The 15,740-nt window shown below is 58.3% G+C and overlaps 2 protein-coding genes across 3 annotated transcripts; one reads left to right on the top strand and one right to left on the bottom strand.

Annotated features, from left to right (window-relative positions):
• Window positions 1-2,296: 2,296 nt before the first annotated feature.
• On the bottom strand, window positions 2,297-8,067 carry PHF13 (PHD finger protein 13). The gene is made up of 4 exons (XM_054085956.1): window positions 7,922-8,067; window positions 6,751-6,852; window positions 5,163-5,715; window positions 2,297-4,765 (listed from the first exon to the last, which is right to left on the bottom strand). Exons 1-4 carry the CDS (start codon window positions 7,958-7,960, stop codon window positions 4,539-4,541), a joined length of 921 nt encoding a protein of 306 aa, XP_053941931.1. The 5' UTR covers window positions 7,961-8,067; the 3' UTR covers window positions 2,297-4,538.
• A 208-nt stretch (window positions 8,068-8,275) lies between these two features.
• On the top strand, window positions 8,276-15,728 carry KLHL21 (kelch like family member 21). 2 transcript variants are annotated; one of them, XM_054085875.1, is made up of 5 exons: window positions 8,276-8,330; window positions 8,823-9,884; window positions 11,609-12,014; window positions 13,784-13,856; window positions 14,188-15,728. In XM_054085875.1, the coding sequence occupies exons 2-5, from the start codon at window positions 8,864-8,866 to the stop codon at window positions 14,479-14,481; spliced, it is 1,794 nt and encodes a 597-aa protein (XP_053941850.1). In that variant the 5' UTR covers window positions 8,276-8,330; window positions 8,823-8,863; the 3' UTR covers window positions 14,482-15,728. The 2 variants fall into 2 exon arrangements, with proteins under 2 accessions (XP_053941850.1, XP_053941851.1); XM_054085876.1 differs by lacking the exon at window positions 8,276-8,330 and adding an exon at window positions 8,346-8,480.
• Window positions 15,729-15,740: the final 12 nt, after the last annotated feature.

Raw genomic sequence — 15,740 nt, 5'->3', positions numbered from 1 at the left:
TGTCACATCCTTGTTGATCTGTGCTGGTCATTTGGGTGTAACTGGGTGAGTTGGGCAGAAACCTCCACCAGAAATTCCTCTTTCGTGTCTGGGCATTGCATGACTTGTACAAAGGTCAAGAGAGCCAGTTTGTGGTGATGAGGATGTGGCAAAACACTCGTAGGAGAAGCACGGAGAGTTCAGTCTGGCATGAGCGAGGGCAAAGCAGGGACAGCACCTTCACCACTGATGACAAAGTGTGACATCACTGATCACAGAGCGGTGATGCCAAGAAGTGTTTGCACAGTAAAACAACTGTCCTTGTGTCTGATGGCTTCCTGGGCTGCAGTTCCTGCTCTCGTCGATGTGTTTTCTTGCATAGTCAATAGCAATGTGATTCCAAAAACTGTTCAGTACTTCAAGATGTCCCGTGGTGTTTCTATACTTGAAAAATAATGCTTCTGAGGGGCTGAGCGGGTTGTTCCTACTCCAGCACCTGAAACCTCCCAGGGTAGCGCTTTGGTGCAAACTTTAAAGTGCTGTAGAAACATGAGAGGACACATTCATCTCCAATGGACACAGCAGATGCTTAAGATGCCTTATTGAGGATCTGGGAAACATGCTGCTCTTTGCAGCCAGAGCGTTCAAACTGTAAATTCTTAAAATGGGGGCTTAGGGTTTACTTTAAAGTCTTCCCTTTTCTTCCTGTCGGTGCTTTTGTCTTTGATACCCGCGTCCCAGGGTGGCTCAGCCAGTGAAAGGCTATAAGAAGCTATGTAAAAGCCATCTAAACCTCCTCCTGTGCAACTCGACTGGTGTGTTCGTAGCTCCAAGCCAGTGCTTTCCTCTTAATCACAGCTGCATTGCTATCAGAGAACTGACTCGGTTCTCCTGCCCTCCCCCTGCACCTTCAAATTATCTTTCTGCCTAATCACAAAGAAGTTTGGGCGAGGGATAGGTGAACCTTAACTTTATACTTTGTATGTTTGAATTTGTGAGTCTTGTTAAAGTAAAATCCCTCACGATTAATACTGGCACAGGCCTTGCCAGGTTCCCTGGGTAAGCATCATTAGAAGTACACAGCTTGTTTTTTCCTGACAGATCAGCCCACCAAGGATTCAAACTCTTTTCAATTATTGTCGGTGCCCTTCCCATCTGTGAGGCTGCAGCAGCACGTTCTTTGCTGCCGCAGTTAAAGCCTGAGCTCCATTTTTGCTTCTTGCACTGTTTGTAATTGTCAGGTTGAGCTGTGTCCACATGGTGGAGTCCGATGCCTGCCTGTCTCTTCCCTTGAAGCCAGGTATTGAGTTGGTCTCTGCTGCTGAACTCTTACTCCAACCTGCTTCCTATTCTTTTCATTATTTTCCATCAGAGACTGTAAAACAGCCCTCCTGGAGAAGCCACTGCCTTCCACCACCACTCCTGCTCCAGGAGAAGCTGCTGTTTTACAGCTACAACTCCTCTGGCACTTCTGCTAGATCATACAAAATTACAAACAGAATTGAAGTCGAAGTTTTAAGCAACCTGAGCTCCTTCTCTAGTGTGATCCAGGGCTATTCCCAAGGAGTCAAGCCATCTCTTTTACGGCTGCTGCTTTGATCATGGCTGGCTGAGCAGCAGTGCCTTCGGGCTCGTAGCAGAGGGGTGGCACCGAGGCATCCCTTTGGTTGGTCAGGGTGCTCAGTGCCACCCTGTGAAGCAGCAGGGCTGGGACGGAAGGAGCTCCTTCCACCGTGCCACCCTGTGAAGCAGCAGGGCTGGGACGGAAGGAGCTCCTTCCACCAGCTCCCAGGGGAGGTTTGGGTTGGTCTGGCTGAGCAGGCCAGGGTCCGTTTCTGAGGCTGCGGTGCCTGCTCCTGCGGGCGCCTGGCTCTTGGGAAGAGGGATAAGCATGGGGTCACCTTGGCCAACAGTTTTCCACAAAGTACCCCTGCCAGGACTGCACGCTGCCATCACCACAGGCATCCTGCCTCTGTCCCCGGGCTCACACCACCCCAATGCAGCATCCCTTAAGCCTCTGGGCTTCTGCAGCAGCAGCCATCGCCTGCTCCCATCGCTCATCCCTACCCCAGGGACCAGGCTCCACCATTGACCTCGGTCACAGCAGAGCTGGGGATACCTGTGCAAACACATCTGCAGTGCTTCTCTCCATCCTGACCTTGTGTGTTGTTTATGGAACAGGGCTTCTAGTGTCAAGTCTTGCTGCCACCTGCACAACTGCTTTACACACTGGGAAATCATGACAGCAGACTCCCGAGTTCGGAATAAAACAAAATCATTGTTCACTTGTTTCACGTTTAAGAAAAAAAAAAAGTATGGTTCATTAAAACAGTTTTAATGAAAAAATAAAATTCTGAATTAAACTATAATTATACATGGCTGAAAGTAACAAACTAAAAGAATGGAGATGTTACTTCTTTTTGTCTCTCTGCTGATACTGTAACGTGCTGGCCTTGTCAGACAGATCTGAATAGGTAACAGAACAGGAGTCAGTCACATCGATGAGTACTGAGCCCCTGCGATGCAGGCAGCTCGCTTGGCAGTTCACCGTTTCTCCCATAAAAGCTTCGGGAACGCAATCCGCAGAGACTCAGCTGAATTGCAGACACGCTGTAAACACAGAAATACCAAATTTCGGAGCAGGTCCAACCCTTACGCAGCTTGTGACTGGGATCTTCCACAGCCGTTCTGTTGGCAGAGTGAAATGGCAGCATTTGAGAACTTTGGTTATTCTGGCTGCAAAGAACAGTCAGGCAGCCGTCGGGGGCAAGTCTTTGGCAAACTCCTTGGTGGTTCCTCATAGCTTCTGGAAGGCAGCATACCATCATGGTCTTAAGGTTTTGCAGAAGCTGGAGCTGGTTTTCAGAACCCAGAGTCAGTTGTTGCAGCTGGTGGAACGGGATTTCTATAAAGATGCAGGACTGAAGAACCGCTGCACGTTGCACAGCTCTGTCATCCCGACCCAGCACATCCCCTGCGTCCATGCAGCAGAGCCCCAGGGCGCTGCAGTGCTGGGCTGCACCTGGAGCTCTGGCAGCCCCATGTCGGACATCCGGAGGAGCGTACCCAACCATGAGAGACCCATGGGCAGCACTGGGATGCATCTCCTGACGAGGCGGAGGTCCACTGCGCTGTATCTGCGGGACTAGTGTGGCCGTGGCACCAGCCAGTGACAGCCCTCACCTCATGGTCCCACCAGACTGAGCACGCATTGTTCATCAGGCAGAACGTTGGAGAAATGCCTTGAAATGCAAACCGAATTAGTGCGATACATACAGCTCCCTCTGGTCATCAAGGAACAACGCTGCCATCTCGGTGGCTTTTGCATACGAGCCTCGACTCCCTGTCACGTCTCTGGAGGGATTTCCCTCGGGCTGAGGCCCCAGGAAGTCCCGTGTGGAGGGACCGCGGTGTCGGTAGGGGCCTCCGCACTCTCCTGTCCTCCCCCGCACCAGATGGATCTTCATTGCACTTCATCTTCCTAGCTGCATAGCCTGCATTTGCTTTTATCTTTACAATTTGCAACCAATAGGTTAAAGATTTCTTTTTTTTCTTTCATTACAAATCCAGTCTCAAAAAACAAACAGAGAAAACAAAAGTCAACTCAGCTGTAGCACTCAAATGGAAATGATCAAATCCCAAACCAGACCTGCCAGGTTCTAAGTTTACTATGGCCCCTTTTACAGTCAGTGTTTGAATTCTGGGCTGAGGAAAGGGAAAGTCATTGTCCTCTTAAAACAGCACCTTAGAGTTTAACAAAGGGCCAGGAAACAGAGCAAACGGCATCCCCCCCAAACACACATCTGAGCCGATCATGCAAAACAACGTCAGGAAAAATCACCGTAAGATGAGACCTTCGAGGAAGGAATCCGATGTCGCTAATCCCCAGTGCTGCCTGTTCAGAAAAGGGCTGCTCTCTTCCTTTAAACGCGCCGGTCCCTCGGCGCAGGAAGAAGTCCCATTTTCACTTGGACGATGCCAAATCATAGAACTCCTCTGCTGCCCAGGGCCCACTGAGGAGGAGGCAGATGGTGCAGAGGTCAGTATACATTGACGCTCCCTCCTACGGAGCCTTAGAGTATCTAAGATTGATATATACGGACAAATGGGCAGGTATAATATTACATTAAAAGTAAAACACGTAGCCATTTACTTTTCAGACTCTTCACACAGATTCCCTCCTCCTTCTCCTCCCTCTTTGGAAGAGGAGGAGTCTCCTAGCACAGAGAAGGTTTGCAGTTTCCTGATGGGATGAGAAAACATACGTGGCAAAGGTATTATACATCCCCCCAGACATCACCCAACTCATAGTTGTAACCAGACAAATTCCCACCAAACCCAGAGCGCGTGGTCTGTCCCTTGAGCCGACCGGTATCCAGCAGCAGTTCTGAGCAGTCGGCCTCTGCCAGCCCCGCTGCCCACGCCTCGGCGATTCCTCGTCCCCGTTGGCGCAGCCGGCCGGGCAGCCCTTCGGCATGAGCAGCAGCAGTTCGGAGGAGCCCTCCCGGCTCCCGGCCGGGGCTTGCTCGCCCGCCCGCGCAGCGCACCCGCCTGCCTTCCTAGTCCAGAAAACGCCTGCGTGAGCCCGTCCGGGAGCGGTTTGAACGGCGAATGTCAAACTTGGAGTCCCGGCACTTCTGACATATGTAGACCTCTGGGACGTTCGACTTGCGGATTTTGGCGCAGGAGAGGTGGATCCAGGTGTGGCACTCATTACACTCGATCATCGGCCGCCCGGCGAAAGGCTTCATGCAGAAGCAGGTGACTAGGTCCCAGGAATCATCATCTGCAAGGAGAAATGGCACACTACGTCTTTAACGGCCAGCGCCTCTCCCCTGCACTGGGAATTTACCCTCCTTTCATTCTAAATGAGCTACCTGCATTTCAAAGATGGGCATTTGCCAATTTCTCCATGTCTTAAAAGAAATTATCATGGGAAGAGACCCTGAGCAGTACGTGAGAGGCCATAATGTTGGAGAGAATTGGCTGCTTCTGTAAAGCCACAGCTTTCCACATAGTTTATTGCAAAAGCAGCCAACCAATGCCCCTCAATCCCTTAAAAACCCACCTGCTACGTAATCCCACCCAGGCAACGTGCCTTGGCGTTGTACTGTGCCAAGAGATGGGCAGCAGCACCTCCGCTGGCATCTGGCTCATCCCCTCGAGGCAGCCAGGCCACTTACCGGAATCCACCATGATGTCCTCATCATCGCCGGTGCCGTCCTCATCCCGAAAGACCACCTGCTTGCCCTGCCGAATAACCGTCCGCTTGCCCACGCTCTGGATCTCCACCGTCTGCTCAGCCGTCACGGCAGGGAAGGAGACGCTGGAAGGCGTGTCGGAGTCCCACACCGAGCAGTGCTCGGTCGCGGACTGAGGATCGCCCTCCGACGAGGGGCTCATCGGCGTCTCCACGTAAGAGTCCTCTGCCTCCAGCTTCAGCAGCTTCTCCTCATAGTCCTCCTCTGCAGACACCTCTGTTTCTCTCCTCTTCAGCTTTTTCTTCTTCCTGATCTTGTCAATTTGCTTTCGCTCCGGCAGGAAGTTGCCGGGCTTTGCCCGCTGAAACAGGGATCCGTACGGTTTCGCTCGCTTCAGCTGACTGAAGTTCTTTCTGTTCTTGACAGGCAGGGAGACAGAGGAGGAGACGTCATTGAAGCGGGGATCCCAGCTATCGCTGTCGATCGTGCCTCCGGTGCTGTTGGGAGGGCTGGGGCTGTTCCTCAGTGGCGTTTCCTGGAAAATGTCGACAGAGCGGATAAAGGCATTAATTTGGAGCCGATTCGCGTGCGGCACTGAGGCGCTGCGCCCTTCCCCGAGGCGCTGCCTTGCACGGGTGATCTTGCCCAACTTCAAGCCTCCCACGCACCGCCCCGTCACCTGGCGCTGCTGCCAGATCTGCAGCCGGACAGAGCTGTGCCCTGGAGCTGCCAGAGCTCGGAAAGGCTGTGGGAGCAATTCAGGGAGCCGTATGGGGATCCGCAGCCGGACAGAGCTGCACCCTTGGGCTGCTGGAGCCGGGAAAGGCTGCGGAAGCAATTCAGGGAGCCATATGGGGATCCGCAGCCAGACAGAGCTGTGCCCTGGCGCTGCCAGAGCCAGGAAAGGCTGCAGGATCAATCCTAGGAGCCGTATAAGGATCTGCAGCCGGACAGAGATGTGCCCTCGGGCTGCCAGAACTCGGAAAGGCTGTGGGAGCGATCCTGGCTGCTCTATGAGAATCTGCAGCCGGACAAAGATGTGCCCTGGGGTTGCTGGAGTCCAGAAAGGCTGCAGGAGCAATCCAGGGAGCCATACGGGCATCTGCAGCCGGACAGAGCTGTGCTCTGGGGTTGCCAGAACCCGGAAAGGCTGTGGGATCAATCCTAGGAGCCGTATAGGGATCTGCAGCCGGACAGAGCTGTGCCCTGGGGCTGCTGGAGCTCAGAAAGGCTTCGGGAACGATCCCGGGAGCCGTATGGTGATCTGCAGCCGGACAGAGCTCAGAAAGCTGCGGGATCGATCCCGGGTGCCGCACGGGCACCTGCAGCCAGACAGAGCTCGGAAACGCTGCGGGATCGATCCTGGGTGCCGTATGGGCATCTGCAGCCGGACAGAGCTTGGAAAAGCTACGGGAGCGATCCTGGGTGCCGTATGGGCATCTGCAGCCGGACAGAGCTTGGAAAAGCTACGGGATCGATCCTGGGCGCCGTACGGGGAGCTGCAGCCAGGCAGAACCATGCCTCGGAGCAATCCGGGGCACCGAAGCAGCCCGTCGCCCCCGCCTCTCACCTCCTGCGGGTAGGGGATGTAGCCGGCGTAGGCCAGGACGAAGGTGCAGAACTTGTTGAAGTCTTCCACGGTGCGGTGCCGCCGGGAGGCGGGGGAGAAATCCTGCGGGGCGGGAGGGAGGGGTCAGCGCGCCGGGGGAGGGACGGAGGCACCGCCTCTTCCCGCTCTCGGTACCGGGCAGCACCGCCCCCATCCGTTCCTCCCCGGTTTCGGCATAGGGCAACGCCGCCCCCCCGTCCCGGGACTCGGTACCGGGCAGCGCCACCCCCAATCCGTTGCCCCCGGTTTCGGTACCGGGAAGCGCCGCCCGCCCCCCTCCCCTCCACGTTTCGGTACCGGCAGCGCCCTCCCCTCCTCAACCTTTTCGTTACCGGGAAGCAACACCTGCTCGCCCCCCTCCCCGTCTCGGTACCGGCAGCCCCGCCCCGAACCGCCTTCCCCCCTGATTTCGGTACCGGGAAGCACCGCCCCCCGCCCCCCCCCGCAGCTCTCAACACCGGGCAGCGCCTCCCCTCCCGCCTTCCCTCCATGTTTCGGTACCGGGAAGCGCCGCCTCCCCCCTCCTTCCCCCTGGCCTCGGTCCTGGGCAGCGCCCCCTCAACGGTTTCCCAGTACCGGTCCCTCGAGCGGGCCCTCCCCCCCCCATGTTTCGGTAACGGAAACGCCGCCCCCCCCAGATTTCAGCACCGGGAAGCGCCGTTACCGGCACTTCAGCCCCCGCCCCCCCTTCCCTCCGCGCTTTGGCCCCGGGTCTCGGTACCGGATGCCCTCGACCCCCCCACGTTTCGGCACCAGGAAGCGCCGCCCCCTCCCCTGCCCCCCCCCGGCCTCGGTACCGGGCACTGCCGCTTCCCGCCCCTCCCCCGTCTCGGCCCTGAGCAGCGCTGCTCCCCCCGCTACCCTCGGTCTCGGTACCGAACAATACCCCCCCGCTCTCGGTACCGGACGGTGCCCCCCCCCACCCCGCCGCCTCCTCCTTCCCGCCACGTTTCGGTACCGGGCAGCCCCACCCGCTCCCCACCCCCCGGTCTCGGTACCTGTCCCTCGGGGACTGCCTCTCCCCGTACAAGATGGCCCCGGCTCCGCGGCGGCGGCGGGGAGCGGGCACCGGCGGCCGAGCCGTGCGGCGGGAGACGCCCCCCCACCCCAGCCCCGCGGGACCCCGGCTCACCTCCGGGGCGAACGGGGAAGCGCAGGAGTCGGAGTCCATGTCTCGAACGGGGAGGCGGGACGGGGCCGGTGAGGACCGGGCAGCGCCGACAACCGCGAACGCTCGGTACCGGCGGGAGGCGGCGAGGGGGCGGCCGCGCGCGCAGGGGACGCCGGCAGTTGTGGTCCAGGCGCGCGGGGGACGCCGGGAGCCGTAGTCCCAGCGCGCGGTGCTGCCGGAAGTCACTGTCTCTGTACGCTAGGCATGCTGGGAATTGTAGTCCCAGACGCGGCAAAGCCGGAAGTCTCTTCATCACGCGCGGGGGGTGTCGGGAGTTGTGGTCCAGGCGCGGGGGCCGCCGGGAGCTGGGCGGAGGGTGGGGCCGGTCAGAAGCGCTCGGGGCGGTGGCGGGAGCGGAGCAGTGAGACCGGTGAGCGGCACTGACATCGCCTCGGGACGGGGATCGGCCCTCCCGCGCCTCTCCGGCCCTGCCGCCGACAGGCCCGGGGCCGCCTCTGTGGAACGGGGCCTGCGCCACCCCTCGCCCCGGGGCCGCCACGCGGAGAGGGGACCGGGGCCGGTAGGGAGGAGGCGGGAGAGAATGAGGGAGGAGGGAGAACGGGGTGGGGGATTCCGGGCTCCCCGGGGCGGAGCGGGGCTCGGGGCTTCCCCCGCCACGGGCACCGGGCTCGGTGAGGCGAGCGGAGCCCTTGGGGGCACCCGGGGCCGCCGCAGCCCGGGGAACTTCAGCTCGGGCTGTTAAAAATACCGTCAGGCCGAGCGGGGGGGCTGCCGCCACCGAGTTATGCAACCGCGGGGACGGGGTTTCACGAGGGCTCCACGGCTTCTCCGGTACGCGGCCAGAGGACGGTTTTGCTTGTGCTAACTCACGTTTTTCTTTCTTCTTCTCGCCCTGTCGCAGGAGCCGCTCTCGGGGCTGACGCAGCTCTCGCACGGTTCGGCATGGCGGCGAGCACCGGTGGCGGCGGGACGGCGGGCACCGGGGAGCCCGCCCACGCGGTGTCCCTGCTGCGGGGGCTGAGTGCGCTGCGAGCCGAGCGGAGCCTGCTCGACGTGACGGTGGTGGCCGGTGGCCGGGAGTTCGGAGCGCACCGTGCCGTCCTGGCCGCCGCCTCCGGTTACTTCCGCGCCATGTTTGGCGGGGCACTGCGCGAGGCACATGCGGAGCGCGTGCGGCTGCACGGCGTCGAGCCCGAGTGCCTGGCGCGCCTCCTCGACTTCGCCTACACTGGCCGCGTGGGCGGGCTGGGCCCCGATATCGCCGAGCGCCTGCTGCGCGCCGCAGACCTGCTGCAGTTCCCTGCTGTCAAGGAGGCCTGCGGTGCCTGGCTGGCGCGCCAGCTGGAGCCCGCCAATGCCCTGGAAATGCAGGACTTCGCCGAGGCCTTCGCCTGTCCAGAGCTGGCGGCTGCCGCTCACCGCTTCATCCTCCGGCACGTGGGCGAGCTGGGTGCCCAGCTGGAGCGGCTGCCATTGCCACGCCTGCTTTCCTACCTGCGGGATGACGGGCTTTGCGTCCCCAAGGAGGAGGCTGCCTTCCAGCTGGCGCTGCGCTGGGTGCGCGCCGACCCCGCCGCCCGCGCCCCATTGCTGCCCCAGCTCCTGGCCCACGTCCGCCTGCCCTTCGTGCGCCGCTTCTACCTGCTGGCCCACGTGGAGAGCGAGCCGCTTGTGGCCCGCTGCCCGCCCTGCCTGCGCCTCCTGCGCGAGGCCCGCGACTTCCAGGCCGCCCGCCTCGACCGCCACGACCGGGGACCCTGCGCCCGCATGCGTCCGCGGCCCTCCACCGGCCTCGCTGAAATCCTCGTCCTTGTCGGCGGCTGTGACCGTGACTGTGACGAGCTCGTCACCGTCGACTGCTACAACCCGCGCACCGGCCACTGGCGCTACCTGGCTGAGTTCCCTGAGCACCTCGGTGGGGGCTACAGCGTTGCCGCACTGGGCAACGACATCTACGTTACCGGTAAGGGCACAGAATCACTGGTGCTGAGGTTCCTGTTGGGAACACGTGGGTTCTAGCAGTGAAGGTTGGCTTTTTTTGGGGTAGCAGAGAGTCTGGACTCAGTATGGCCGCAGTCTGACGCCAGGACTAGGGAGTATTGGGGAGAGCTCTTGATCAGGGAGTGCAGGGATAGGATGAGGGGAATGCTTTTGAGCTGAAAGACTGGAGATTAGGATGTGATACTAGGGAGAAATGATTTCTCGTGAGAGTGGGGAGGCCCTGGCCCGGGTTGCCCAGGGAAGCTGTGGCTGCCCCATCCCTGGAGGTGTTCAAGGCCAGGTTGGATGGGCCTTGGAGGCCGTGAGCCAGTGGGAGGTGTGGTTCCACCCCCGCGATGGCAGGGAGTGGAACTGGATGGGCTTTGAGGTCCCTTCCAGCCCAAACCATTCTGTGACTCTGGAGTTGGCACTGGATTTAGCAGCTGGGCTCAGTCCAGGATGTATTTTGCCGTGAGTAACGCTCCTGAGCACGTAGGCAGGAGTCAGAGCTCTTGCACTTGCAGGACTTTCTCACCGCTCACTCAAGGGGACAGCAGTGACTTGAGAGGGTTTTGAGTTTTTGGCTGCGAAGATGAAGTCTGGGTCCAGAGCCCCTGAATCACAAGCCGAGCACCTGCTGGAGGCAGAGGCGGGTCGGAATGCCCTGGGCTCCGCAGCCAGTCAGCGCCTGAGTCACTGCACCTTCCTGGCATGTCTCCTGCCTCTTCGCCATCCGCTGGGGCTATAATTACTCCTGTCAAGGTGACACGGATGTGTAAATTTGGCTGCTAGTCTGCATGTAGGAGCCTCCTTTGAACTACATCCTCGTAGCTGGCGCGGCCACCCTGCGGCAGCTGTAACAAACCAAGGCCTGGGACACCAGGCACTGCGGAACGGCTCGCTCCAGGCGTGCGGGACGCACTGACAAAGATGTGAAGGGCAGGTTAGATGCATCTGGACAGAAAACTGTCCATCCTCTTGTCAAGAGTGAAAAACAGGCTCTGCTTTAAGGGAAAGGTTGTAAAAATGACAGGTTACCACAAAGCTCATTTGTATGGAAACCCTTATGTCCCGTGGGAGCTTGCCAGAGCAATCCCAGCAGGTCGGGGGGTGCCGATACTGTGGGAGCCCCGTGCTTCGGCGAGGCTGCTGCCAGCAGGGCTTGTCGGTTGTTCTGCTCAGCGTCAGCGTCGTAGCACGGGCAGCGGGAGGGCTGGGAGGTTTCCGTGCTGCCGGCAGTGCCGCTGCCTGGGCATCCAGGCACTGGTGAGCGTTAGTCTCCGTCACGTCACAGCAGCTGCTGTGGAGTGACAGAGCCGGGGTGGAAAACGGAAGAGAAGATGGTCCTTTGGAAGGATGGAAGTGGTCAAACCTGGGAGACTTGGTCTGAATCGCTGCTGAGTGCAGACCAGGAACAACATGGGAGAAATCTTTCCTGACTTGCTGGGAAAGGAACAGCACAAAGCTGCGATTAAAATTCTCACAGTGAGTTTTATTCATAAAACCACAGTGGAGTTTAAGCTCACAGCCACTGTGGTCCCCCAGTACTGAAGTATTTTCTTAGCATGCAGCCCTGGGAGGCAGAAAAGTGCCTGTGGGTGTTCAGAAGGTGTAGCTGGGAGACAGCAGTGATCCCTATCCCTCCGCCGCCACCCCAGAGAACTTCCCTGTGCGAACCCAGACTCTGAAACACGTGCTGTGTTGCAGGGGGGTCAGACGGCTCGAGGCTCTACGACTGTGTCTGGAGGTACAATTCTAGCGTGAACGAGTGGACGGAGGTGTCGCCCATGCTGAAAGCCAGAGAATACCACAGCTCCACAGTCCTGGATGGGCTGCTGTACATCATTGCCTCGGACAGCACGGAGCGCTACGACCACACAGTGGACAGCTGGGAGGCTCTGCAGCCCATGCCATACCCCATGGACAACTGCTCCACCACCTCCTGCCGCGGCAAGCTCTTTGCCATCGGCTCCCTTGCGGGCAAAGAGTCGATGGTGATGCAGTGCTACGATCCCGACAGCGACCTCTGGTCCCTCGTCAGCTGCGGTCAGCTGCCCCCCTGGTCCTTCGCCCCAAAGACCGTCACCCTTAACGGCCTCATGTACTTTATACGGTGAGTAGTGGGGCCACCGTGCCTGTCCCATCACCCAAGAATTCCCAGGAAGGGGAGCGGGCTTTGCGGGTGGTCGTAGGAGAGCGTGGCATTGGGAAAGTGCAACAGTGCTCCTGTGGTGCCACAGGGGGGTCTGTAAACCACTGTTCCCCTTCCTTCGCGTCTGTTGTGGCTCAGCCTCAAAGAGCTATGCTTAAAATTGTGGAAAAATGTCTGGACTGAAGTCTGGGGCTGCGAATAGCCAGGTGTAAATCTGGCCGGAGTCAGCAGCGCGGCTTGGAATTAGACTTCTCGGTTTTCTTGGCTTCTGGTTCCCCCCCCCTTGTTGCTATAAATAGGCCGGTAAGCTCCAAGAAAACGTTAAACCGTAGTGCTGGGAGGACATCCTCCCTCCCGGCAGAGATAACAGTGCTACAGATGAAATGATTGGTCACTATTTTTAAGCGCTTTTCCAAACTGGGACCTAATTGCCCATCGAAGCCGTCCCGGTGGCGCAAACACTTTGGTTATCCACTTCATTAAAAATAAACGGAAAGGCACGCTAGCGCCGAAGCACTTCATCTGCTTGTGCTGACTTAGAGCAAACGTTAATGTCTGCGATGGCCTCCAGACGCTTTTCTTTTTGCATCTTCTCTTGGCTTTGCACAAAGCAGCCACTTTGACCCAAGAGTTCGATTCAGTTGGGGTCAGGGGAGCATCCCGGCTCCTGGTGGCTGTTTGTGGGGAGTGGCGGAGTTGTCTGGATCAGTAACAGTGGCAGCGCTCTTGTGGCTGTTTGTGACCTCTCAGGAGTCAATCCTATAGGTTTGCCTTTTCCATTTTAAAAAACAAGCAATTGAGACGTCAGGATTTCCCATCACTTGTGTGTCTGCAGGAGTTAGCGAGGAGTTAGATGACCAGGGTCAGGTTTTTCTCCCTTCGTTCCATGCGCTGCACGGGGGCCGCTGCTCCCTGTAAGCTGTAAGATGATCCCTGGGCGACAGAGGAATTGGTTGCGGTTGAAAGTCACAAACTCATTTTTTGGTTAGTTTTAAATAGCTCAGACTGGCGCGTCTGCCTGACTATCCCCACCACTGGGACTCGTTTTACAGCCCTAAAGACAGTGCAGCATGAGGCTTTGGTCCTCACCGCATTGCTACTGGGATGGGAGAGGAGGTCACGGCCTGACCACAGCCTGGAGCTGTGTGGCGAGGGCTTTGCTCCTCGTTTCCCTTCCAGTCTGTCGGGGTTTTAAGCTCCATCCTTGACCTGCTGCTGCCACTGGCGATGGGAATCGCTGTGCACAGCGTTGGGGACAGACGATACCACGTACACAGTGCTGGGCGGCAGCGTTTGGCTCCCAGGCTCGCTTTGTCTGCCTCCCTCCCGGGCAGCATCCTATAGCTCAGCGCACGCCAGCAAGTACGGAGCGTGTTCTGCCTGTGGAGCAGCTCTGCAGGGGCGTTGGGGCTCTTTGGCTGTGGGTCATTGGCACCAAGGAGCGCTCTTTTATTGATCTGTGCTGCCTGAGCCTGCTCCGTGGGCAGGGATGCAGCTGAGATATCCAGGCGTTCGCTGGAGTTAAACAGCTCTGCTGGTGCAGGAAAAGCTCCCACCGGAGGCTGGGGTTTGCGTCGAGTACCATGCACCTCCGTACAGGAGCCCCTCGGTCTCCACTATGTGCAGCAGGACTGGAAAAGAAGGGCTCAGGATGGTGTTTCAGGGTTGGGGCTTTGCAGGCAGGAGGTTTTTCGAATGCAGAAAGAGAAACCTTGTGTTATTTCCCACAGAGACGACTCGGCTGAAGTGGATGTTTACAATCCAGCGAAGAATGAGTGGGATAAGATCCCTGCCATGCTTCAGGTAGGACACTTACCGGCCTACGGAACGCTTGCCAGTGTTAAAAATCAGCTCGATCTACCTTCGGAAAACCCGATGCGCTTTGATTCTCCCCTTTGTGCACAGCAGCGCAGTCTCCTGGAAATAAAATTCCTGGCCTGCGACTGCACAGCCGGGTGTTGAGGCCAGGACGCGCGGGCTCGGCAAAGCTGGAAAGCTGTGCCTGCTCCTGGTGGGCGCTGAGCCTCGTCCAAGCGAGCGGCTGCAGGATGGTACCCGACACTTTATCATCCCCCTAACTGGGCAAAGCCCCCCCACACTTCTAATTTCTCTCTGTGTGTATTTTTAATTGTAGGTTCACGTTGGGGGGAGCGTGGCTGCGCTAGGCGGGAAGCTCTATGTCTCCGGTGGCTACGATAACACGTTTGAACTCTCAGACGTCCTGGAAGCCTACGACCCCGAGACGCGAATGTGGAGCGTGGTGGGCCGACTCCCTGAGCCCATCTTCTGGCACGGCAGCGTCAGCATATTCCGACAGTTTATGCCCGAAACAACACCGGAGGACGATGGCATCACGCTGGACAACACCATCAGCTTGAACAGGCAGCACCAAAACCTTCACAACCAGAACCTGAACGAGCTTCGTTAGCGGGGGGCGGGGGGCACCGTCCCCCGCTGTTCCTTGTCCAGAGCCGGGGTTGCTTTGAGAGATGGCGGAGGCAAACCGGTGCCTGGAAACAAAACTGTTTTAGTCACAGAGGAGGTGAGAACTGAACGCTGGACGTGCTCTTGCAGAGCTGCAGCTGGAAGAAAGCGCGGCCTCACTGCTATGTTCTGATGGGGTTTTTCTTGAAGTTGCAGCATTTAATTTTTTGCCGGTATTTGTTCTCCAGCCTTTCCCAGCCAAGCACCTTTTCCTTCTAGGAAGAAACCCCTTATTTATCTTTTACCCGCATTGTCACATTTGATCGTTTTCATTTCTCACCGCCCTGGCTGCTTCCAGAGCCGGAGCGCAGCCAAAGCGGTGGCTCCGGGGCTGCCTCGAGGCAGAGCTGTTCCCCCTGCGCCAGGGCTCGCGGGTAGCGGGGCTGAACCCAGCGGCAAGAGCTGCTGCTCCTGGCAACGGCCATTCGCTGCTGGTTCTCCTGCGCTCAGCCTGCGGCCTGGCGGGCAGAGAGCCCCACGCAGAGCGGGTTTGTTCTGCGCCGCTGTGAAGGAGCCGAGGGGCATTGTCTTGGTTTAGATAAACCCCAGCTTGTTGGGAAAGGGGAGTGCAACCCTCGGGAGATTCAGTGCCGGCCTGGAGAATTGCTGGTGGGGTTTGATCCTTCAATGCAGAATTGCATCACCCCGTGTGAGGGAACCTCCAGAGGGGGTCTGGGGCGCCTCTGCTTCGCAGGAGCCGTCAGGATCTGTGGGGTTGGAAGATGCCACCCAAGTGTTTTGGTGAAGGTGTGGAGTCACCCAGTGCTGCGGGGTGAAAGGGAGCTGAGTTTAGGGGGTTTCTTCTTTTCGTTTGGGGTGTGGGTTTGTTTTGGCCTGTGTAGGATTTGCCTTTAGACTCGCCGAGAAACCGCGGCTGCATTCCCGCTGCCTGCGATTTGCTCTTGGAATGTTTCTTCGACAAAATCAACTAAAACTGCAGGAAAGCTTGCCTGGAAACAAGCCGAGCCTTCAGGAGAACTGCGAAGCGTGACAGCAGCTGAGGTGGTGCCTGGATGCGTTCGCTTTCTCCATCTTTCATTTCTAACCAAAAGGAACAATATTTGAAGGGTAATTCAGAGGTGAAAGCCTGCGTACTTGACCACCCGCCTCCTACGGGCTGAGCGGAGCCAGACCCGCGACTCCACAGCATCAGCATCTTCACAGCTTTAAAAATATCCCGTTTGCCTTCAATGCTGCTTTGTG

This window comes from Cuculus canorus, chromosome 21 (assembly GCF_017976375.1).
Source record: "Cuculus canorus isolate bCucCan1 chromosome 21, bCucCan1.pri, whole genome shotgun sequence".
NCBI classification, from domain to species: domain Eukaryota; kingdom Metazoa; phylum Chordata; class Aves; order Cuculiformes; family Cuculidae; genus Cuculus; species Cuculus canorus.
This window is presented reverse-complemented; position numbering and strand designations above follow the sequence as displayed.